This window comes from Mustela erminea, chromosome 13, assembly GCF_009829155.1.
Source record: "Mustela erminea isolate mMusErm1 chromosome 13, mMusErm1.Pri, whole genome shotgun sequence".
In the NCBI taxonomy this organism is placed as follows: domain Eukaryota; kingdom Metazoa; phylum Chordata; class Mammalia; order Carnivora; family Mustelidae; genus Mustela; species Mustela erminea.
Genome location: NC_045626.1, coordinates 78,964,537 through 78,989,779, shown reverse-complemented (window position 1 = coordinate 78,989,779; position 25,243 = coordinate 78,964,537). Strand labels below are relative to the sequence as shown.

The following is a 25,243-nucleotide window of genomic DNA, read 5'->3' as shown; positions in this document are numbered from 1 at the left end:
GGGAGGCAGGGCAAAGCCTTTCCGTCCAGTCTTTCCTTTGCACTCAATTGGTCTTGCTTCCCCACCACCACCACAGGGTAAAGGCTGGTAGTGGCTCTCCTAAGGGTAGCTGTTACCTCCCTAGGTGGACAGTTTGGCCCAGACACTCCCAGGGCCCCAGGGGACAGAACACAGATGGCCCAAATCCAGAGACCCAAGCCCGCCCCCTCCCCATGCCCACCTCTGCAGGGCCAAGTGATTGAGGAACACTCAGCCAGCACTCTTTCTACATGTGAAGGAAAAGCAATGAGATTGGGGGAACGAGAGGAGAGTGGAAATTAGGAGAGCAGACAGGAATGAGAGAAAAAGACTTAGGAAGGGGGAGATGAATCTGAGGGCTAAAGTAACAGAGAGACCATCAGAGGGGCAAGGAAGATGGAGAACAGGCACCTGAGATGGGTGAAGGAGACAGATGTCAGGAAGAAGAGTGTCAGAGGGCAAAAAATCAGGTAAGTATCAGGGGATTAAGAGGTACTCAGAAATGGCCTGGATGGGACAGCTATCTCTGAGGGTCTGCAAGAGCCCCCACCCCAGCCTACCCCTAGGGTAGGAAGTGTTAAATACTTACCTCCTCGGTGGATGATCAGGAGATGACAGGGAGGGGCTTCTTTGGTGCATTTGTTGTGGCACTTTAACCTGAGAGAGAAAGAGGGACAAGGATGGAGAGATGGGTAGTGGATGGTGGATGGTTGGTTGGATGGATGGATGGGTGGATGGGTGGATGGGTGGATGGATGGGTGGATGAATGGATGGGTGGTTGGGTGGGTGGGTAAATGGACGGACGGATGGATGGATGGATGGGTGGTTGGGTGGGTGGGTAAATGGACGGATGGATGGATGGATGGATGGGTGGTTGGGTGGGTGGGTAAATGGACGGATGGATGGATGGATGGATGGGCAGACAGGTGGGTAGGTAGGTGGATGGATGGATGGAGAGATGGGTGGACAGAGGAATGGATGCGTAGAGGCAAGGGTGGGTGGAAGGCTGGGTGGGAGGAGGGATGGATAGATGAACAGGATGCCCTGATGGTTCAGAAAGCTCTGGAAGCTGTGAATACCAAAATATGAGATGAGATGGGGCAGCTAAAGTATCTCCTTGGCACCTAGGAAATTAACTCTGGATAAAAGCTATTGTCATTCCATTCTCCCAGGTCAGACTTGGGTGGTCCAGGTTGAGTAGCAACTCCTTCACCAACAGTGTCCACTTAGACGTTATGCTTTGAAAGATATCTTCGCCTTTCAGTCTGTACTTTTCTCTTTTTTATTTTAGGGAGAGTGAGAGTGCACGAGAGTGAGGGGATGGGGGAGGGGCAGAGGGAGAGAGAGGGAGAGAGAGAGACTCTTAAGCAGACTCCAAGCCCAGCTCCGAACTCGACACAGGGCTTGAACTCACGACCCTGAGATCATACCTGAGCCAAAATCAAGAGCTGGACACTTAACCAACTGAGCCATCCAGGCGATCCACAGTCTGCATTTTTTATCCTTATCATCATCATCACCCAATCCTAATAACAATCCCCTGTCTCCTTGCAGACTCGTCTGCCAGCCATTGTACTAAGCATGATACAAATGTTATGCTATTGGATCTTTATAAACACTTTACACAATGGATATTATCATCATTCCCATTTTACAGATGGAAAAACAGATTAACCAAGCTTTCCTGGCAGAAAACTTGGGTCGGTGGTGCCAAAGGTGGCCTCTCATTTTTCAAGCAACAGGTGACAGCTAACCAAGGCTTCCATTTAGGATGAGATTCAGGGGAGGTATTCAGTTTCAGAGGTAAGAAGAGTTTAGAGTCAAAGTGTCCTCTTTTGAGAGAATGTCATCTTGTTCTTTTCCAAAGCGTTGCCAGGCTTCCAAAGGATAAAACAAAAAAACAAAACAGAACAAAAAAAAAACCCCAAAACCAAAAACCAAAACCAACTAACTGTGACCTGGCTTTGTCTTTTCCTTTTAGAGTATATATGTCCTTAGGAAATTCTCCCAAATTTCCATACCAATACACACCGTGGCAGACACTATGGGTGTCCTGTCTGCACCCCTTTGTTCCCCTTACCATTTTTGTGCACGCCAGCCTGACTGCCGACAGCAGACCTTCTTGCCAGAAGGACCCTGCAGCCTGCTTAAAGGTTTCCCAATAACAAACTCCATCCAGAGAGGTGGAAGCTTTAGAAGCTCAAACTTCTTGCCCTCCGGGGACCTGATAGTTCTCTCTAACAGAATGACTTGAATGTCCAGCCACAGACTCCACTTGGACTCCCCCCAGGCTCAGTGGTTTTCCAAGCAGAGTCCCAAGACCGGCAGCATGAGCACCAGTGGTCTCCGAACTTTTCAGGAGCGCAGCTTCTGGGGTAGGGACCCTAGATCTGATAGAAGCGGAGACTCTGAGATGAAATGCAGTCCCCTGTTTCAGCAAGCCCTCTCTCTGAGTCTGCTACGTGCTCAGGCATGAGAACCACTGGTCTCGCTGATCGTTTGGGAATACCTATGCACATTTCCCGATTCCTCCTGTCTTTAGTCTGTGGTGGACACAGTAGGGCCCTGGATTCCACTCTAAGATGGAAAAGTTGGACCTGGGGCCCCTGGGAGCGCAGAAGGGAAGCAAGGAGATATGTGGGCAGAAAGAACATTATTAGTCTACCTCCAAGTCACCTTCACTTTGACTGCATCTGGGAGAAGGCTTCTGGTGCTAACACATCTTTACATTTCTCTACCACATGCTACCACAGTACCAGATTTGGAAAGGTGACACTCTCGACGGGAAATTTAATCAATTAATTTTTCCATCTGAACATCTTTTTTTCCTGGTTGCCGCGTATTCATGGAAGTGATGCTGATTTTCCACTCATGGTGACGGGATACACTTTCATCTTTAAATACATTTTTTAAAGATTTTATTTATTTATTTGACAGACAGAGATCACAAGTAGGCAGAGAGACAGGCAGAGAGAGAGGAGGAAGCAGACTCCTGCTGAGCAGGGAGCCCGACACGGGGCTCGATCCCAGGACCCTGAGATCATGAACTGAGCTAAAGGTAGAGGCTTTTACCCACTGAGCCAACGAGGCGCCCCTCAATACATTTATTTGAGTTAAAAAGGTGGTAAGGCGTAAATAAATAAAAGTAGGGCTGCTACGCATATATGACAAAATCATGACAGGGAGGTGAACGAATGACTGAATTAGACTGGGACAAGCTGGCTTACATAACTTGGAATTGTCAGAAAGAGGGGACAGCTCTTGGCATCTGAGTCTAAGTTTTGCTGGTTGAAAAACATTAAGAGGTCCTCCCGGTCACGGATGTCACAAAGACGCTGTGACTTAGAGAAGAACAAGAACTTCCACTTACATGGTGCTGGTGAAGTACCAGCCATGCCCCCCGGGGCTTTACACAACTTATGTAATCCTTGTAACAATCCTAAACAGTAGCAACTATTGTCATCCCCATTTTACGGAGTGAAAAACCGAGGCTCGGCAAATTCGGATAACTTGCCAAAGGTCAGATAGCCAGTAAGAGACAGAGGTCCCAAGCCCAGGTCTAACCAGCAGATGCAGATGCCTCCAAAACCTCCACTCTTCTTCGTTTACATCTTGGGGGTGGCAGTGAATGAACAAGAAGCTTTGGGTAACCAGCAAAATCCAAAGCTCCTCCTTTGAGATAAGCCTTGTTCTTCCCCTACAGTTACCTGACTTCAGAAGGATAATAAAAATCCCACCTCACTGTAAATTTCTTTTTCTCGTTTTTTTTTTTTTAAGATTTTATTTATTTTCGGTTGCCTGGGTGGTTCAGTGGGTTAAAGCCTCTGTCTTCCGCTCAAGTTGTGATCCCAGCAGCCCCGCATCGCATCGGGCTTTCTGCTCAGTGGGGAGCCTGCTCCCCGACCCCCGGAACCGGCCTCTCTGCCTACTTATGATCTCTGTCTGTCAAATAAATAAATTAAAAGAAAAGATTTTATTTATTTATTTGAGAGAGAGAGGACAGCATGAACAGGGGGAGGGGAGAGGGAGGTGCAGACTCTGCCCTGAGCAGGGAAGCCCATGCAGGGGCTGGATCCCAGGACCCTGGGATCGTGATCTGAGCTAAAGGCAGATGCTCAACTGAATGAGCCCCCCAGGCGCCGCCGTCTTTCTTTTCTAAGGCCCACAGACTGTCTGACCTACAGGAAGGTCCCAGCCCCCAGGGAGGGCATGGATATTGCATCCACACCCCAGTGGGAAGCTCTGCTGGATGTACAACTAGCCTCTCCATCATTCTGCAAAACACTTAACTGGGGTCTAGGACAGGACAGAAGCCGCTATGTTTATGGAGAAGGACAAACCACACGTAAACAAAGATCAGATCATCGCAGGTGTGGTAAGGCGGAGGAAAAACATCATACAGGGAAACAGGATGGAGAGTATGGGAGTGGGAGGGGAAGAGCTTCCAGCCAGAGCTAAAGTGTGGGGGCAGGAACAAGCTTGCGGGTTCAGGGATCAGAGGTTAAAGGCTGGTCAGGCTGAAGTACAGAGAACAGCAAAGCCATAAAGACAAGAGGAAGGGGAGGAGGGCATGGGCAGGGCCCCCGGCAACAGGGGCAAAGAGTCTGTATTCGATTCTGCAGGCACTGGGGGGCCACGGGAGGCTTGTGACAGCTGTGACAGGTCGGACTGATGCTTGGGAGGCCCCCAGCTGGGGAATCTGCTGATGCCAAATGAAAATGGAACCAAGAAGTATCTGCACTCATTCCTGTTTGAAATAGCTTCATTCCACCCTGGAAGCTTCCAGAAAGAAATTTTTCCTTTCTGCCTCTCCCGCCTACGAGTCTTCTCTAACAATCCCAGCTGGAAGGGTGACGTGCAGATGTGAAGAAGCTTGTTCGCTCTCGTGGGCAGCGCTCTGCACGGGGGCAAGCGGCTTCATGTGACCTCTGGACCCCGCCCGAACCAGGACAGGGCAGGCCAAGCCTCCTAGGACCTCGGTCATCTCCTGCCTCCCCCTGGTGTTTTCCTCTCCAGGATCCCTTGTTGCCTGTCTTTTGCAGTTCTGGAAAAGCCCCTTCATCTCTGGCCAAAGGGTGGGAGATGGAATGCCTGTCCTTCCAGGCGGCATTTCAAAGGGCAGCCCCGGGGATGGGGCCACAGCCACTGCTCCTGCAGAAAGGCCCAGAGAACTCCTTCATGCTAATGCACTTAACCCTTTGCATGGAGGCTGGTACGTCAAGAACTAGCGCCCGCATGTCCAGCACCTGCTAATCGAGTTGGCAGGATTAGCCTAGCGCTGAAATCACACAGACCCTGGAGGGCCGGAGATGAGGCTCTCGCACAATGCAGACACACCATGCCCCACTTACAAAGAATTGTTTTGTTTTTTTTTCAGCAGGAAAAATGCAGGATTCCACTCAAAGGAGACTTTTCCTTTCACCGCCCACAGAAGAGCAAGCTAGGACCACACACTGTTAAGATCGACCACCTGCTTCCAAATTTGATGCCTCCCATCCCCCAGGCTTACCCTCTAATTCGGTCTGTGCTCGGAATGTGGGTTTTCGTCAAGGGCATGCTGACGTCCCAGAACCACTCTAGGAGGAAGACACACTCTACTTCCCCAAATGAGTGATGTCTAGAAGCCTAGATTTTCCAGAACCCAGCATTCTGCACCCCTACCCCAACAAAAAGAGAAATGGGGTCCGGAGAGTATGGAGAAGGAATCTGGGTTCAAAGCCTGGCACTACCTCTTCCTGGCCGTGACGGCTTGGGGAAGTCGCTGACCTACTCTGAGCGACAGTTTCTTCATCTGTAAAATGGGGACAATCATAGCACCTGTATTTACAGGGAAACACAGTATCTGTAGTTGCAGAGAAGACTGACCACATGAGGCGGGCAGGGTGCCCAGGGCAACCGCTTGAAGTAGCAGGTAACTGTCATTTTGTTACTGTTGTGAGTTTGTGCATAGCTTTCCACTCAAGCCCCTAAGACCTTGCCTCTTGCTGAATTGTGGGCTCGCTGCAATGCCTGGAGATCTGAAACACCCATGGGTGGAAGCTGGTTGAGGACTATCCTAGTGTCCTCTCCCTTGGATGGGACAAGTCAGAGGTATGCAGATGTAGGACTGGACCTCCATTGCCCAGAGCCCTTACCTGCCCTACGAGGCAGCCAGGACTGGCTGCCTTCCCTTCCCTGTCTCTCTCCCCTCCTCCGCTGCTGGTGTGGGCTGGATCGTGTCTCAAATAAACCACCTGCCCTTAAATCCTTGTTCTGAGGTCTTTAGAAAGACAGGAGCCCAGCCAGGGCACTATGATGGTTCAAAACCCAACGTGGCCCGTCCCAAAGCTCTCACACCAACCCCAAGCCCTCTCTGCAAGTTGTCCCTTGTGTGTCCTCAGCACACATCCCTTCATGAACGTGGTTCTCCAGATGCTCCATTCCACCCAGAGGAAAGGAAGGGGGACTTCCCACACAAAGCCCCCATCAAACGTGGCCGGGAGGCGCTCCGTGAATTAGCATGGTAGATCTGAACAAGGCCTGACAGCAGACAAAGGTCAGATGTGTTTCCAGAAGTGGGGAGAAGCCTGGGCTTCTGAGGCAGGCCAGCCTAAGCCTGAATCGCAGTCCTGTCCTTCACACACCCCGGGGAACTCCATGTGCCCTGCGGAGCTCCAGGCTCCTCATCGGCAAAAGTGTGGTGAGAATCTAATGAGCAAATGCCTGAATGGGGCCCTCTGAGGCAGCAAATAGGTCAACATTTCTCCAGGCAGGGTAAAACGCACAGGAGTGGACACAGAATGCCATGGGAACCTCCTACAGCCCAGAAACTTGGAAAGGGCTCATTTAAAAACTTTTCCTTGAAGGGGCTTACACCTCCTTTTTTTTTTTTTTTTTTAAACATTCAAAGCTAATAGGATAAGCTTCAGCTATCGAGAAAAGTTGCTTACATGGAGTATCTCGTTCCCCAAAGGAGCTGCAGGCTAAATGAGACATCCTCTCCCTCTGAAAATTAAATATGTGCCTTTATCTGGAGGGCAAGATCTGGGTCTTCCTCATTTTGTAGGGGCCGTTCCCGTTCCCCTTTCAGTGCCTGGTCTGGTGCCTGGTGCATGAAAATGCCGAATAAATACTACAGACAGGGAAGGACAGAGAGAAGGACAGACAGAGCAAGGAAGGGCAGAAGGGAAAGCCATCACATGCCACTGGTGTATGGGATTGAATCGTCTCTGTCAAAAGGCTTCTTGAAATGATTCCTGCTTTTTTACAAATGGTATCCCCTGCGGCTTATGAAATGCACATGTGTCCCTGTCGGCGTCCCCTTCTCGCCGCCCTCCCTCCCAACCCCCGTTGCGAGGACAGGACAGGGTTTGGGCTACAAGAACACCAGACTTGCATGGCCCTCGCCCGGGGAACTGTGGGGGACATATGTCCCCTTTATGAGCAGTTTTGTTGTTTCCTTAATGGACGTGTCATGTCCCCCAGCAGCCCTATGGGGCAGATGTGACCCCAGAGCCTGTGTGACCCGGGGATCAGGATGCTAGTCTTCCCTGAAGAGGTGGGCTAGACTCCTGCCTGTGAACACAGTCCTTCATCCATTTCAAATGGTTCACTGAGCTACTGTAATCAATTTAGGAGAAGTTGGCTCCAAGCAGCCCAACCCGCCTTTCTCTGGTGCATACCAGCTTGCTTCACAATTCCTCTGAGCAGGACACAGCCTTTCCTTCCTGAGGGCCAGTGGTGTGTTTTAACAACCCACCCCCAACCTCTGATGGAGGGAACGTTAAAGAAACACCAACTTCGGGCCAGATGTTCTTACATAACCTGTTTGCTCTGAGCAACAGTGCCATGAAGGGTGGATACCATCACGTCCATTTCAAAGTTAGGAAGACTGAGGCTCCGTAAGCAGCCTGATCATACAGACAGTAAAGGAAAGAGTGAGAATCATTCACTCATTCATGCTCCCAAACATGACTGTCTTCCCTCTTTGTGCCAGGGGCTCTGTGAGGTCCTGGCCATGTGTCATAAGACAGGGCCAGAATTCTCTCTCCAATCATCTCTCTTGCAAACATTTAGCATGGAGCTCACCAACCAGGTATGTGAACCCACCTCTCACTATTTTAAGCATGAAAATCTCTCCTCGGCTGCCTCTGAGTGGATGTGATCTGGCTCTTGGGGCCTTGGGTTGGCAAGAACCCCTTTCTTTCCAGAAGTAACTTTGCAGGTCTATGGCACAAACAATATTTACTGAATACTTTCTATGTGCCAAGTACATACGTGCTAGCTCTGGACATACAAAGAATGAACAACACGGACAGAGCCCTACCCTCAACCAGTTTAAAGTCTGCCAGAGAGACAGGCAGATATGCTGCCCAACACATCCTAGTTATGTGATATGATATGACAGTAGAGGATAGGGTGTAGCGCTTTGGATCTGAGAGAAGTCCCGGAGGGCTTCCTGTAGGAAGTGGCAACTGAGCTGAGACCGAAGGATAAATGCGCAAGTGCGTAAATTCGGCTATATCCGAATTATATATCCGAATGTATATATCCAAATATAGCCAAAGTGCGCAAGAGAGATCCAGGCAGGAGCAAAAAAAGGCAGTTCAAAGATGTGCTGATTGATATGCATGTGGCCCGCCCGAGGGGTAGACGTCTCAATGTAGCTAGAGGTCTGGGTGTGAGGAGGGACACAGTGAGAGGGCTGGAAGGACCAATGAGCAAGGGATGGTGCCATTTAGCCTCGTGAGCCCGGATTTGCCCTGAGAGCAAGAGAGAACCAAGGAAGGATTTTAAACAGGGAGGTGAAGGCTAGATCAGCATTTTGGAAAGCCCCCCTCTGGCAGCAGATAGCTAAAATTAAAGGGCATCCCTCACTCATTATCTCTCTGACTTCCCCCCTCTGTTATCTTTTTCCAAGCTCACAGCATTAAGAGTTCCTCAAGGCTTCCTGCACAATCACTAAACCAAATCATTGCCCCCTTTCCCATGGGGCTTGTTTCATTGAATACCCCAACCAAACAGTTTTGTCTCATCCTGGTTCCCTTGCGGTCTCTCATTTGGGTTGATGCTTCTAGAAATGCCCCCATATGCTCTCAGTGGAGGATATCCTCAGTGGAGGATAAAACACTTCTTCCCCTCCCTGCTGACAACTCAGTGAGGCTGAGCTCTTTGGCCCAAGACTGGGTTAGGGAAAACAACCACAACAGAAATGAACAAGGTTGGAGGGGAATATTAATGTATAAATCATACTGGAAATGTCAGCCAAATAATGAACAATGATTAGAAAACCCGGCACTTTTCTCCATAGGAGGATATAGTGCAGGACAGCTGTGCATTGATTAGCTCTTGGAGATGTCCCCCTTCTCATCTTGCAACTTCTGCCAAGAGAGGAGAGAGTGACCCCAGAGTCTTCTTGGCTCCCAGGCCCCAGAGGTGCTCATCAAAACACAAAGACCAGTTCGCCATCTTTCAATTCAAGAGATAGGGCAGAGGATAGCCAGCTGCGGGAAGGACGATGAAAAGATGATCAGCTCCGGTCCAGGATCTGGTTGAGAACATTCTGCCTCGGGGCTAGCCTTTGTGGCTGGCCTACTGTGTGACAGGCCCTTTGCAAAATGCTTAAGAATCTGGGATCTCGAATCATAGAGGTTTGATCTCGAATCATAGAGGTGGTTTGATGAGCAGATCTACCTACTGGGAGACTCTGGCTTTACTCCTGAAGACCAGCGTTTCCTCATCTGTAAAATGATGGTGAACAGACCCTACCTTCCACGATTGTTGCAAGGATTACATGAGATCATGCATAAAAGTGTTCCGCAAAATGTCCCGCATTTAGTACGCCCTCAACACATGTTACCATGGGCGCCATCATCATCCCATTCAATGCCCACCTCGGCATCCAGTAGACTCACAATCCCCCTTCCCATACAACTGTAACTGGATGCAAAGTTTTGCATGTACTGGGTAAAAACTCATAAAAGGGAGCACGAATTCCCATTATGATCGTTGCAAAACACAGAAATGTTTCTATTAATGGAAAAGTAAGTCTGGGCTTTAAGCTGGTGATCTCTGAAACGCAAGCTCGTAATTATATCCTGCCAATATCCTGTGTGTCGAGCAAATTCCTGAGGCTTTCAGGAGCCTTGCAGCAGCTGTGACATCAGTGCTGATCACCTACCTCCCCAGTGTTTCCAGGGTTCGGGAAATTAGTGCAGCCAGTGGCTCAAACCAACCGTGGCTTACTTTTTCCTCTTAGCTAGCTCATCACCTGTGGCCAGCGTCGCTGTACAAAGCCAGGATGTTTTCAGATCAAACATTGTGTTTTGAGGCAAAAACTCAGGTTAGAAGATGCTACAGGGCAAGACAGGAACTGAGAAGAGCGGAAAATCCAAGTGACTAGGTCCAGTAATGGAGCAAAACTGGATAAAGGAGTGCACGGCTCATTTAAATAAAAATTAGTAAAGTGACAGCTTACAGAAAAAGAAGTGGAAAGCATGTCCAGCCGGGCTGCTGAAGGTAGGAGGAGAGGGAGGTACAGAAAGGGCATGCAAACAATGGAACAAATCGGAAATCCTGTGCTGCTTAACTCAGTTTTCCAAGCTCACTCTTGACCTTTCCAAGAAAATACTTATGGGTCTCACCCCTCCAGAAGCAGGCAGTGACCTAGTTTGGAGCACATGAAGTGCTTTTATTTGCAGAGCTCTGCCCCGACCCTCCTAGGTCCTCTGCGACATGGGACTTTCAGTGCTAAATCCCAGGCAAACCGAGATGTTTGATCACTCTGTTGAATATTTCAGTAATGGTATTCTAACGCTGACACTCCAGAACTGAATGATGTGTGCCTCAGTCCCACTGGTTGGCGGTGACTGATTCGTTACATAAACCAGCTGTTTTCCACCAAGGGTAACTTTGCTCCCCCTGGGGAGATCTGGGAAAGTCTGGGGACACTTCTGGTTGTCACAACAGGGGATGGGGTGTGTATCTGTGTGTGGGTTTGTGTGTGTGTGTGTGTGTGTGTGTGTGTGTGTGTGTGTGTGTGTGTTGCAGGGTTGCTCCTGGCTTCTGGTGAGTGGAGGCCAGCCATGCTGCTCAGGATCCTGCAAAGTCCAGGACAGCCACCCAGACCAAGAATTATTTGGGCCCAAATTTCAACAGTGCTGAGGTTGAGAAACCCTGATGTAAATGCTTGAACATGGCCCCCAAGAAGTGGGATGGTTTGGAAAATCCCAAAAGACCAATGGGGAACAAGTACTACAGAAAAGAAGGGAAGGTGCTGAATTTTCCAGAACTTGAACCTCGCATCAACCCACGGAGGGGATTTAGCGAGTAGGTTTCTCTTCCCACTTTGCATTAACAGAAAATCAGTTTCTACAACTAAATAAATGCTGAATGATTTATTGAAAGATTCTGATTGGAGGGAATCCCCAAGCCATTAATGTGATTGGTGCATTCACATCACACGAATGGTTCAGCCTCATTTTACATCAGAGAGGTTTAGAAACTTCCCTAGAATCACACAGCTGGGAAGTGGAAGAGCCAGGACCCAAACTCAGCTCCCTCTGGCTCCAGGGTGTGGATCCTGCTGTCGTTTTATGGTAAAACAACAACGCTGGGTTCCCTAGATGCAGGTCCTAAGATGGGTGTTCTCCTGAGCGATAGATGGAAGTTCTCCAAGAGAGGCCAATTCCATTGTAGGGGGAGCAGAACAGGAAATGGGGGAGAAGCTAAGCTAAGATGTGGTTTCAAGTGACTCTGGTCTCAGCTTGATCCGTCTGGAGCTCTGGACCATGAATTGGATCACAGAGGGTGTCTGCCCTGAGGCAAGCTAGCTGGCCTTCTGTATACCTACCCCAGTGAGTGCCTGGCTCTGAGCCAGTGGGGGAGGGGGAGGATCCCCGCCCCCCCTCCCCAGGCACCTCGAGTGAGGCAGCTGCAATTCCCCAAGAGCAAACCTCCAGTGGAGGGCTCAGGTTTGAGATGTTAGTAGCGTCCACAGCCACTGGTAAATGAGGTCCCTGGATATACATCCAGACATACATGGGTAGGGGAAGGCGGTGCTCTGTGGTCACTGACTTCATCATCCTGTCTTCAAAGTAGAGGAGTGAGTACTCCTCCATGGTCTTCGAGAAAAATGAGTCATAGCATCTACAATGCATTCTGACACCCAAGCCCCTCCTGTCTCAGCCTGTAAGAGCAGGTGACTTGGAGAACATCAGAACCCCTGGCTTCTGCCTTGCACTCGAAGGAAAGGCCACCCTGACACCAGCATTGTTCTCCCCAAGGCGTTGTCCTTGGCAAGCGACTCCCTCCAGCAAGATGACAGCTCCAGCTTCTGAGGAATGGGGCCGGAGGGGGAGTGAGCAGTCCTTACTACCCAGGCCTGGGGCCCCAGGTAACAGCGCCCACGAGTCAGAGTGGCAGGGCCCGGTACTGCAGCTGCTGGCAGAATTAGCGTTCTCTGGACCCAGCCCCCTGCCAGGTACAAGCAACTGCAAAATATGCTCAAGCCCTTCTGAGTCCTGATCCAAGCTTTGCCCATGCTGTGTCCTTGCCCAGAACACCCTTCCCCCTGCTTCACTTGGCTAAGTCCCACTCCTCCCTCAAGACTTCAAAGGCCTCTTCGGATGGCCTCCCCTGATGCACATCACGTATCTCCCACCCCCAGCCCGGTGTAGCCTGGGCATCTCCCTCTGGAGTAATAATTAACCTACTGGTTCACCCCCACCCTAATTCTAGATCCCTGTTCCTCACTTACGCTGCAGTGCAAATCTGACCCCTCTGGGAGGCTTATTAAAAATGCAGGTTTCTAGGCCCTATCTCCAGCATCTGGGCCAGGAAGCCTTGGGAGGGGCTCAGATGGAACAATTTTAAGCAGCTGTGTCTCCAGCGAAGCTGACCCAACCAGAACCACAGCACACTCTAAAAACAGAGTGGGGGGAAAGGGGCTACAACACACACAGGAGACAGACAATTCAAATGCTTCTCCAATGACAGTTTTGAAAGATGTCCCCTCCTTTCCATACCCAGTCCCTGCAGTTAAAAAAACAACAACAAACAAACAAACAAACCAAAAAAACGCTTGGTTCAAACTCAAGTTTCCTAGAGCACAAGCCACCCGAATTCACCACCGAGCACTTTTCCTGCAAGAAATGCAGATAGGAGTGGCCAGGTTTCCAAGGATCCAGACCTCGGTTCTGCAGAAACCTGTGGAAAGACCTCGAGAAGGAGGAAAGCTGCAGATAACGCACGAATGAGAGCTGGGAAACCCATCAGCATCTTCCTGCAGCTGAATCCACAGTCATCAGACAATACGGGGATTGTGCTGACATCCGACCACTTAGAACGAAACTCCATTCCGCGCTCATGAACCTATTAGATGAAAAGTCCTCAATTTAGATAACTGCAAATTGCTTTCTGAGCATAATTTCCTATTAGTTTGCTAATCTCTCTATTCAGAACGCCAACAAGACAGCTGATGATAATTCCGGAGGAAGTGGCCATTAAGCCGAAGGAGGAGGAGAGGGGGTTAGACATTCGCGAGTATCCTGGCTTCCTGGGTAGGGGGGGTACCCCAAAATTAATCCATAAATTTAGTAACAGTATTTGCTTTCATGTATGATGTTCCTATAATACACCAGGTACCGGGGGCTGAGCATTTTACCTTACTTACCTCACTCAGGGTTTTGGGGGGCTTTTTTGTTTTTTGTGTGTGTGTTTGTGGTTTGTTTTCTTTTTTTAACAATCTAGTGAGGGAGATATTATTTTCCTCTTTTGACAGAAGAGGAAATGGGGCTCAGAAGTGGTCACATGACTGTTAGTAGTGGAGTCAGGATTCAAATACAGGTGTATGCGTGTGACCTACAACCCCGGATTCCAGTCACGCCTTATCTTTTGGCTTATCACACAAATACTTACTGGATGAGATGATGATGAACAAGACTCAAGTTTACAGAATGAGGCCAAGAGATGAAATAACACAGAAGCCTAAAAAACAGTTAGCAAAGATTGACCCGTCTATAAAAACAAACAAAACAAAACCAAAAACAAGAAAAAAACCAACCAACCAAACAAAAAAAACCCACACAAAAACCCAAACAAAACAAAACAAAACAAAACAAAAAACAAACAAAAAGCCGCCGCTACCACCAACAAACAAAAAAACAACAAAACCCAAAAAGCAAAACTCATCTACTGAAATGTCAGGCTGGAGAATAAGGTTTGATTTTGTCAAATTGCTACTTTTATGTAGAGCAGTGGTTCTCAAAATGCGGTCCCAGGACCAGCAGCACCAATGTCAACCTGGGAACTTAGCAGAAATGCAAATTCTGGGGCTCCACCCCAGGCCTGCTACATTGGAGACTCTGGGGCAGGCCTAGGAATCTGTGTTTTAACAAACCCTCCAGGGGATTCTGATGTCCACTTGAGTTTGAGACCTCTGATCTAGACAAAGAAAATCAGCTCTACAAGGAATTTGGAGATCACTCAGAGCAGTGCTTCCCCAACCTTAATGTGTACAAGAATCACTAGAACAATCTTAAAATGATATCACAGGTCTGGGCAGGGTCTGAGAGTCTGCATTTCTAACCAGCTCCCAGGTGATGCTGATGCTGCTGGTCCAGGGACCACACGTGGAGCCACATGGGTCCAATCCAATCCTTCACCCAGCAGGTTTCTGGCAATAACAGAACCACCAATGCTCCAGGTTTCAGGGCGGGGGGGGGGGGGGGGTAGGCACTGTCTTCAGGGCAGATTGAAACTCACACCTCTGGGATGCTTTAGGACAACAGGAAATGACTTGTGCCACGGACTACTACTTTTCCCAAGTTCCCATTGGAGTGTGAGATCTCCCCTGGGCACTTTAATTCAAAGCCTAGCCCTTCCCCCAGCCCCTCCTTACTCCCCTCGCTGCATTGTTCTCCTTTGCACTTAGCATCCTCTGAACAGAAAGAATGACCTATTCCGTAGGTTTGTTGACTGTCCTTCCACTCCCCTGGCATTGTACCTTCCCCAAGGGCAGCGCTTTTGTGTGTTTTAGTCACTGTGATTTCCCTTCAGCCTAGAACCATGCCTGGATTATAGTAGGTGCTCAATAAAGACCTGAGCAAATGAACACCCCCCCCCCAAAAAAAAGCTGCTTCCTGGTTCTTGGTGCCACTGCTCTGCACTGTCATCTATCATGGCTCTTTACGCACACACTTCGGTTCTACCGAAATTCATTTCTCTATAGGTACATCTTCCCCAAGTTCTGTTGCAGCTACACAAGCACAAAATTGCTGTAGTTACACAAAATGTCAAAAAACTGGAAGCATACCGGACCTTTGGAGCAACTACAGGCTCTGCTTCCCCCGTTCTGGAAGCTTCTCTAAGAGCTGAGCAAATTGGTGAGATCAACAGTGCAATCCCAACCTCGGTTGAATTCTGCTTCTTACACCCCGGAGCCATTTCTGCACCAGGTGGAGTGAGGAAGAATGTTCTTTGACAGACCATGGTCATATGGGGTGAGAACATTTCACTGGCTCCTTCCCACAGCCCCATGGAAGGGGCCAGCATCACCCCCACTTTGCAGAGTGGAAAACTGAACCCCAAGATGACGGATAATTTGTCGGCTCAAGCTCATACAGAGAATGCAGCAGTGGGACTGGGACTCACATTCAGTTCTGGCTACTTCCAAAGCCTGTGCTTCTCCCCGACGTTCCGATCCCTCCTCCAACCTTCCCCGCCCCCCACCCCCAGCAGGGTCTGAGTCTTTGTTCATTACTTCTAGAACGGGGAGCAAGAGCAAAGGCCGCCGCAGAGTTCCGCCTCCCGGGCTGAAAATTAAAACGGCACAGGAAGTGTTCAGCCTCACTGACTCCTGGCTGCGTCCCTGTCACCTAATTACCCGACATCAAAGCCTCCACTCCGCAGGTGTGAGGATGTGAGAGCTGCCGCTTCCCTCAGAACACGGTGTGACTGGTGTGAGTACGCAAGGATGAGACAGGCCCCCCGGGGGCAGCTGGTGTGTGGGGAGTATCAGTGCACCCGAGGGCCTGGCCTCAAGCCTCTCAGAGTCAGAAAGGCCAGGGTCACCATCCTGAGGGCTCCCTCACCTGAGAGCCAGGATCTAGAGGGCACCAAGGCAGTCGTTCTGGACCTTTGCTCCCCACTGCCCCTTATGCCTGGGAGCTTATGGCCCCTTATGGCTAATTAATCCTCCCCAACTCCGGGAAGGAAGGGAACTCAGCCTTACCTCTGTTACTCAGGTGAGACACCCAGGCAGGGGGAGAGTAAGCGCTCGGCACCGCTGCTGTCCCCTCCACCAAGGGGCAGGGATGTGCGGACACCAGAAGGAGCCCAAACGGGTGTGGCCAGCCTGGGCTGGACAAGGAAAGAGAGATTCCTACATCCTTTTCAATTGAACCGTTGCTATCAAGCAGACAGGCACTCTCACGTGGCGTTCTCAGATATAGTTAAATATTATTGACAATCTTACAGGAATTGGACCAGAAAAGTGTTTTGCACACGCTTATGGCAGGAGCGAGGGAGGCCAGGCAGAAAGGCATTCCCGACCTCTGACAGAGGACAGAGCTCTGAGCCTGGCACTGTGCTGTGTCCTTGAGTCCTGATTTGTTGGATGCTAACTGCCACATCAGGCAGGAAGAAGGATTCTTCTTTTCATGCAGATTAAAAAAAAACAAAAAACAAAACACACAAAACGTGGAAGAGAAATGTGGGGTGACTTGTCCAAGGTCACAGTTAGAGAGGAACAGAGCCAGGATTTGAACCCATCTTAGTCTGACTACAGAGTCCACGTCGGACATTTTTTCTGCCACTTTCCCCGCCTTTTGCCAGCCACAAGCTGGCACGTGTGTGCAAGTGGGGGGTGCTTTGCAAGGTCGAGCCTTCCCGACCAGAACTCGAGACCAACATGATGCCATGGAGGGGAGAGGAGTTAGGGGTCGGGACTGTGTGACCTCAGGCAGGGGGCTTCTCCTGGCTGAGACTCGGCTTTCACATCTGTAAAACACGGAGAATCAGGGTACCCTCCTCGGAGGAGGAAAAACAAAGGAGGAAAGGACTTCACAGACTCTAACTCAGGAATTGACAAACTACATGTGACGGGCCAAAGCCAGCCTGTAGCATATATTTGTAAATAAGGTGTTACTGGAATAAATAAATGTGTCACACCCGTTCGTTGACATACTGTCTGTGGCAGCTCTTCTGCCACGGGGCAGAGTTGAGTCGTTGGGTCTGCAGACCCTAACGTGTTTACTATTCAGCCAACTGGACCAAAAGTGGACCAACCCCCGATCTTAGAGGCTACAAATGTGCAAATACGGCGGTGCCTTGGCAAACAGTTTTCCACATTTCCCACATCATCCAATGGCTCTGCTGCTTCCTCCAAACTGCCCCCCTTGACCCCTTCCCCAAAGGTAGAGGTTCCCTTAAGACAGAGTTCTGAAACATGGAGCAAGCAATCCTCCGGAGATCCAAGAAATCAAACCTCTATAAGCTACTTCAAAGCCCAGCATGGCTCCCGTGGACCTCAGACACCACGGAAACATTTCTGGATGCAGCCACTTACTTGCAATTTTTACACTTGAGACCGAAAAGCATTCCTTTCCCACAGACTGTGCACGTCTGAGACATCCAGTACTTGGTGGAAAACCTGTGGAAGAGAGACAGAAAACGTTCAAGGGCAAGGTCGTGGTGACCGGGCTAATCTCTACAAGGATGAGCTGCTTCAAGAGGAAGCACACAGGCCCCGGATTCTAGTCTTGCTTCTTCTAAGACGTGTGACTTCATCAGGTTGTCCAGACCACCGGAGACTTGGTCTCCCTGTCTGTAGAGTAGGGATGATAGCCAATGTCACAGGTGACTGTGGGGACCCAACGGGCCATGCATGTCAAGGGCCTCCCACCGCCTGGCAGGTAGTAAGGGCTCACTCAACTGGGCTGTAACTTCATTATTACCTGGACATTCGTGACAAGTCTTGCCTGGTGCCAGGCTATGTGCCGAGTTCAGTACTGGGATGGGGCGATGGATGGGGCTAGAGCTGTCCTCAGAGAACCACAAAGCAAGGTGGGGGCTCCCAGGAACCCACCCATCACCCCCTCACTGCCAGTCACATCATCTGGGACACTTTGATGGGGGCCTACCACCCCCAGAAGAGCTGAGGCCTCAAACTTGAGAAGAGGGTCCCCAAAGTGAAAGCTCTTGTAGGCGGTGAGCTCATCCTCCTCGCCAATCACCACCGCTTGCCTTGCGGCAAACGCAAGGCAGTTGGGAGGGCTCCGACAGACAGCTAGAGAGAGGGAACCATCGGGAACAGAAGTGCATCACATTAACTTCCCGGGCTCTTGCTGCTACTGGGGTGCTTTCTTCCTTCAAGAGATACCAGGCAGCAGCGGGGCTGGCCCCAGAAAAGTGCTGAAGGTTGCTGGGTCAGAGTTAATTTTCATTTTCAATTTTTGCCACCTTCTGCAGGAGTTGTATCTAATCTCCTCTGCCTCTGAGTGTCAAAATGAAAATCAGAAATGATTATGTAACTCGGTGTTTTGAGAACTTTGAGGGCAAGGCTGCATCCCTCTGCGGTACCAACATGCTTGATTTGGGTCAGTCACCCTCCGAGCGGGACCAGCCGCAGCCCAAAGCCTGTGTATTGAAGCAAATAGTAATATTTGGAATGGGGACTCTTGTGACTGAGGAAATTTCCTCTCCAGTTCTGGACTGGGGGGTGGTCCAGTCTTTTTCTGTCTCTTCCACGGGGCCAGCAAGTCTGGCAGGCCCTACCTTGTGCTATTTGGCAGCTCTTAGGGATGAAGAGAATAGGCTTGTGGTCCCCCCCGACGCCCTGCAACCAGCCCACTGTGTGGGGACAGCGGGTGAGCAGCACGAGCCTTGGAGCCTAGAGTTCTCTTTCTTTTCTAGTCCTCTCCCATCTCTGGGATCAGCTCTCTCTCCTCCTGAACTCTGGCTGGGGTGGCTCTGAGGACGGTGGAGGGAATGGGATATTAATTTCATTTCTTCACCAAGGCTGGGGTGAGTCTAGGTCTCTTCCTCCTGGCATGGAGCCCGGGGAGAAATACAGGGTGAGACAAAAGAGTAACAGGGCATCCCAAATCCCGGCTCCTCCAAGAAGACCTTTCTAATGCCCAAGATCATGACTCTGCCTCTGGGAATCAGGATCTGAGGACGAGGTAGAACCAGATCTAAAACACTCTAGGTCGCTAGAGCCGCGGGATGAGGCGGAGCAAGAGGGCGAGGCTGCGCTAGGGGGAGGGTCAGTCCAGGGGTGAAGCCGGGCCAGGGGTGCGGCCAATACGGGATGAAGCTAAGCAGGGGTCTACTGAACCCACTGTGGATCTGAGCCAGAGATGGGTTCAAACTAGAGGTGGAGCTGAGCCAAGGGTGTGGCGGACTTAGGGGTGGAGCTAAGACGGGGTGTGGCCTATCCAGGGATGGAGCTGAGTTGGGACGGGACCAATCCAGGGGTGGAGCTGAGCCAGGGGTGTGGCCAACCCAGAGGTGGGACCAACCGAGGGGTGGAGCTGAGCCAGGGGTGTGGCCAACCCAGAGGAGCAGTTGTGCCCGGGGCAGTGGGGAAGCAAACAGACAGGGCCGTTCTCTTTGATGCCTTTCTCGCTGCATCTCCCGCCTGACCATGGATGAGTCTATCACGTATTTCTCACGGCTTCCTCCACCGTTTCCTCATTTAGTCTTAACAACTATCCTGTCAACATGTTTCTTTCAAAAACTGTTGACAAGGTGCCATTCCGGGAGAGTGTGCTCGTTCCGCCTGGCCCCGCACCCCCAATGGCGATCCGTCTGCCCCCGATACTGCCCCCACCTTTGTAGCCCCGCTCCCAGGTACCGCAGTCTGTTAGCCCTCTAACCCTCCACCGGACCGCGAGCTCCACAAGGGCGCAGGCCCTAGGTCTTGCGCGGTGCTGCTACGCAGGCACAGATATGCTCTACAAATACCAGCGCAAGAAATCCATGAATGAGTGCACAGGTCCCTCGGCCACTTCCCAGAGGCCTCGGTACAAAGAAAACTCTGAGCAGCAGTGACCGAAGAACACAGAGTGCGAAGTTTAATTAGCTTGTAGGCACATCACTTAGTCGTCCAGGGCCTCAGTCTCCCTGTCAAATGGACATGACCACGCTTGTGCTACTTACCCCCACTGAGCTTATGGGAGACTGTGAGGATAACGACATAAAATGTAGAAAGTTAAATCTGGAAAGTTAATGAACTTCTTACAAGGGATGTTTAGTAGATACAAGTCTCCTTCCTGAAAGGACAGACGTACCCCTGGGGAGGTTATTGCCACGGACCCAACAGGGCTGGAGATCTGGACTGACCTACACCTCAACAGAGAGTGAGCACCTCTGAGTTCAGTATGAAATCTTGTCTTCTGGGAGGGGAGACCCAAAATTAAGAATGTAAGGCACTTGTTTGACAATGGTACCGTTTACTGAGTGATTATTATATGCCCTTTGCTTGGCACTTGGCATATATTATCTCATTTGACCTTCACCACACCTATGGGTAGGCAGAATTACCTGATGAGAGAACTGAGCCTCAGAGAGGGTAAGTAACTTCCTCAAGGTTGCAAAGCTTTACTAGCCGGGATTGAAACACAGGAAAGTCGGACTCCAAAGCTCTGGCTTTCTAACCATTACTTGCTGATTTTACCAGGGCCAGGTTAATAAGATGCCACAACGAGGTTTCGCTTGGCAGAGGAGAGAGGGGCATGACGACACAGGAGCCAGAGCAAAATGTCTGCCCAGCCTTTCCCCACTCTGGCAGCCGAAGATCCCAGCCTTCACTGTGCTGGGAGGTGGGCCCCGGTGCCCAAAGGAAACCAGCCTACCTGTGCTTGATGGAGTTGCCGAGGTCTCTGCGAGGGATCTGCGGGGACCAGCGCGGCACGGACAGCGTGTCTGCAGGGAGAGGAGAGAGGAGAAGAAGAGCCCGTTACACAGACGGTCAGAGGTTGGGGTGGGCTCCAGCGCCCTGGGAGGAAGAGGGAGGCTCGCCGGCTTCAGTGACCACCAACATCACTCACCAAACCGAAGCCAAATGGAACACTGTGTTAACGTGTTACTTTGACTGAAGCAAGATCCCCTGAGCAGGGCAGCTAGAGAGTGCCGTGAAAGAAGCCAGCTGTGGCAAGAATAAAAATGAGCATCGCTTCCATTTATGGGGTGCTTAGTGTGTGCCAGGTATGTGGCAAGTGACTCACATGCTTTCATTCATTACATGCTCAAAACAATCCCAAAGAAAGGGGTGGTTAGCATCCCCACTCTACAGACAACACCACTGAGGCTTGGAGGAAGGAAGTCATTGGTGTAAGGTCATACACCTTGGAGAATGCACAGCAGCTGTGAATCCAGATTTGAGAGACTCGAGGGCACACGCAGAAATGTGCACAAAGTTCTAAAATGGTAGATTCCAAATGTCAGGCACGGATGCACCACTTTTCCTGTTTTGTTCTGTCCCGTAAAGCCCATAAAATTATTTACTTATTATCTTAAGGTAACCTTCTTTGTTTGTTTAAATACACTTATTTTAAAAGCACGCTCTATATTGAAAACTAATGTCACTTTCTGTATATTGTCACTGATTCTTTAAAATATGTCCAACCACGTACCACTTAAACTCATGCTAAAATAAGTGGATGGAGAGCCGCCTGGGTGCCTCAGTTGGTTAAGCATCGGAGCATCTGATTCTTGATTTCAGCTCACGTCATGATCTCAGGGTTGTAGAGTGAGCCCTGTTTCAGGCTCCGTGCTGGGTGTGGAGCCTGCTTAAGATTCTCTCTCCCTCTTTCTCTTCCCCTCTCCCCACTTCTCTCTTAAAAAAAAAAAGTAAGTGGATGGGTTGAGGAGTGAATGCAAGAGTGAGTGGATGTATGGATAGACAGATGGGTAAATGGATTGGTAAGTGAGTGGATGGAGGGATGGTGGATGAATGTTTGGAGAGGTGGGTAGATGGTCAGATGAGCAGGTAGATGGATGGATGGGTAGGTGGGTAGTTGGATGAATGGATGGATGGATACATGGATTGGTAAGTGGGTGGGTGGATGGATGAGTATTTGGATAGTCAGGTGGACAAGTGGTTGGATAGGTAGGTAGAAAGGTAGGTAAGTAGGTTGATGGATAGGTCGGTAGGAAGGTGGTCGGAATGGTAAATGGGTGGATGGGTGAATGGGTGAATGGATGAATGGATGGATGGATGGACAGTTGGATGGATGGATGGTCAGATGGATGGATGGATGGTCGGATGGATGGATGGATGGTCGGATGGATGGATGGAGGGATGGATGGATGGATGGATGGTTGGATGGATGGATGGATGGATGGTCGGATGGATGGATGGATGGATGGATGGTCGGATGGATGGATGGATGGATGGTTGGATGGATGGATGGATGGTCAGATGGATGGATGGATGGTCGGATGGATGGATGATGGAGGGATAGGTGGGTGGGTGATGGATGGGTAGGTGGGTGGATGAATTGGAAGGTGGGTAGATATATGTACAGATGGATAAAAGGATGGATAGATAGACTGATGGATGGATGGGAATGAGCAAGAAACCATAAATCACATGGACTTCAGACTGGATGCTTATCCCCATCTGGTCTTTCTTTTCATGCCTTAAACTAAATCCCGGGGACTTCCACTAACACTCCACCTCACATCCCTCCTCCTCGACCTCGAAGGCCCCAAGGAGATGTGTGAAACTGCAGCAGAAATGAAGCTGCACTGCGTGTGAAATCTGCACCAGCTAGGCAGAGAGGCAGCGAGTGGCTGACCAACACACCAGCTCTCCTTTCGCAGGCCAGATAGATGGAGCCAGCTCCCTGTTTTAGGAGCTAACACACGCCTATCCCATTTTACACAGCCATTGTTCCAGAGTGGTGTGTTCCCTGGGAGCTGGTCATGTCTGAACCGATCAGAGAGCATTTAACCTCCAACCCACTCCCTCCTCTCTTCTGTCTAAGGACACCATTCACAGCCATCTGAAAGCTGTTTCCAGGAATCCCAATTCTGCCCTTGTAAAGCAGGGACCCTTTCTGGGAGAGCTAATGATTTTCCAAGCCCAAAGGGCAGAGAAAAGCCACTCGAGGAGCAGTATGGTGTATGAATCAGAGTCAGAGCCAGTGGAATTTCCTCCAGTTTAGCCAAAAGCTAAATGTCACCCCATCCAAGCCATCTTGCCAGTTGTTTCAGTTTCTGAGGGAAACAAAAAGGACAAGAAAGAAAAAACAATTTTAAAAAAAGTGAAAGGGAGCATTCTTTCCATTCCAAGCTCCTCTGGGGACTTAAGTCTGTTTTCGGAAGACGGATGCTACTTTCTAACTCCTTAAAATGCTTTCCCCAGCGCCAGGGCAGGTGCAGATAGGACAGCTGGGCCGGAGAGAAAGCGCTCGTTAGCTCTGATGCACTGGCTCCTCACGGGAAATCTACAAAACTAGGAGTGCCGACTGGGCTTCATCTCATGGGACATTCGTAGTGGCTGTCTAGAAAAGTGTGTCGAGAAAGATACTGAGGCCCAACAGGCAAGAACAGGAAAGAATGATCAGCCATGTCCACCATGGGTGAAGAATAAGGTAGAACCAACAAGTCTGTGTATGTGTGCCCCTCCTGCAAGGATGGGACCCCAGCCTCGTCGTTGCATCACCAGGAGCAAAGCAAGTCCTTCTTATATGTTTGCGGAGTCCAAGTGTATTATGATGGAAGCGCGAGTTAACTGATTGCTCGGTATGTGTTAGGCATCAGGCTGTGCAGTGTAGACCTGGAAACTATGTCTCAGTGCAGTCAACGGGCTTGTTCTTCCCGACAAGGCTCAGGGCTCAGAGACGCAGTAGTGTGCCAGAGGTCATCCAGCGAGGCACAGTTGAACCTCACAGAATAATTCTGTCATTTCTTATAAGTCTTGCAAAAGCCCCTTCACCAGTATTCTCAGCCAAGGTAACCTGTGCCTCCCAAGGGACATCGGGCAATGGTTGTCACAGTGGGGTCAGGAGGTGTTATTGGCACCCAGTGGGTGGAGGCCATGGATTCGGGTCAACATCCTATAACGTGCAGGCCAGCCCCTCCATCAAAGAATTAACCAGCCCCAAATGTTGAAAGCACCAAGGCTGAGAAGCCCTGATCTAGATATTTTCCACTTTCCTAACCACCTCGCATCCCCTGCCACCAACCCCAAGAAACCAACATGGTACTTCTGAGGCTCAAGTCAGCAGAGAGCAAATCCTCTTTTATTATAAGCACATCTCACTTTCAGATTCATATCCCAGTTATGCTGTTATTCTCAATTACAGCACCTTCTCAAGAAGTAGAAGTAATTAAGTTTAGTCGTTTGGTTTCATTTCCTTCTGGTTGAAGGGGTGAATTCTGTCAATTACATCGCACAGTTACAGCGTCATTAGTCTCAAGCGGTAATAACCAGCACGCGGCTTCGAACGTGGGTGTGCAGACCTGAACTTTGAGATCCTCGCTTTACTTTCTCCGTGTGGATTTTATTAAACTTGCCAACTCGAGCCTAAAAGCAAAGGAAAACTGTTTAAAGGGAAGGGGGGGGGGGTGGAAATCTATGAAAATCCAGGCCTTATCATAACAGAGAAGGCAAACAGCATTTACAGCAATTAAACGGATACAGAAACTTCTGTTTAACAATCAAAGCGCCTATTAAGATGTCTCCATAGCTGAACAAAAGCTTCTTTTCTACTCTAATTTTCTGATAACAAGTCATGCAGACACGGAGACAGAATTGTGCGCGTCCCTGGTGCCTTCAGTCCCAGGGGTAGAATACTAGAAACCTCTTCTCAGATGTTTTCATTTCCAGTGCATAGAAAGGGGGCGGTGGAGGGAAAGAGGGTCCGTCTCCCCTTCCACAGGTCAGTCTCTATGGTCTCTCAGCTGTTCCTCTGTACAGAAAGGGGGTAAACCAGGACCCTCAGTCTTTGAAATCCCCTTGGGAGCCAGACGGACAGACAGAAGCCCTGACACAAGGAACCGGCGTTAATAAAGCATTCATGTTATATAGAGCTTTGAAATGAGAAGCTTGGGCTCTGGCCTGGCAGGAAGGAACTCAAGCCAAAAGAAGTCAGGTGTGTGGAAAGTACTTTTTAAAGATTTTATTTATTTATTTGATAGAGGGAGACATAACAAGAGAGGGAACACAAGCTGGGGGAGTGGGAGAGGGAAAAGCAGGCTTCCTGCTGAGTAGCGAGCCCAATGCGGGACTCGATCC

General features: G+C 49.9%; 1 protein-coding gene across 6 annotated transcripts in view; it reads right to left on the bottom strand.

The window, feature by feature from the left end:
• The window catches only part of KSR2 (kinase suppressor of ras 2), a 413,744-nt gene that overhangs the window by 96,585 nt on the left and 291,916 nt on the right, over positions 1-25,243 (bottom strand). For all 6 annotated transcript variants that reach the window (XM_032309540.1, XM_032309545.1, XM_032309544.1 and 3 more), the window contains 3 exons: positions 20,853-20,922; positions 17,564-17,647; positions 608-675 (listed from right to left, as the gene is read on the bottom strand). In XM_032309540.1, the coding sequence (XP_032165431.1) occupies positions 608-675; positions 17,564-17,647; positions 20,853-20,922 (222 nt within the window). The remainder of the gene's footprint in view (positions 1-607; positions 676-17,563; positions 17,648-20,852; positions 20,923-25,243) is intronic.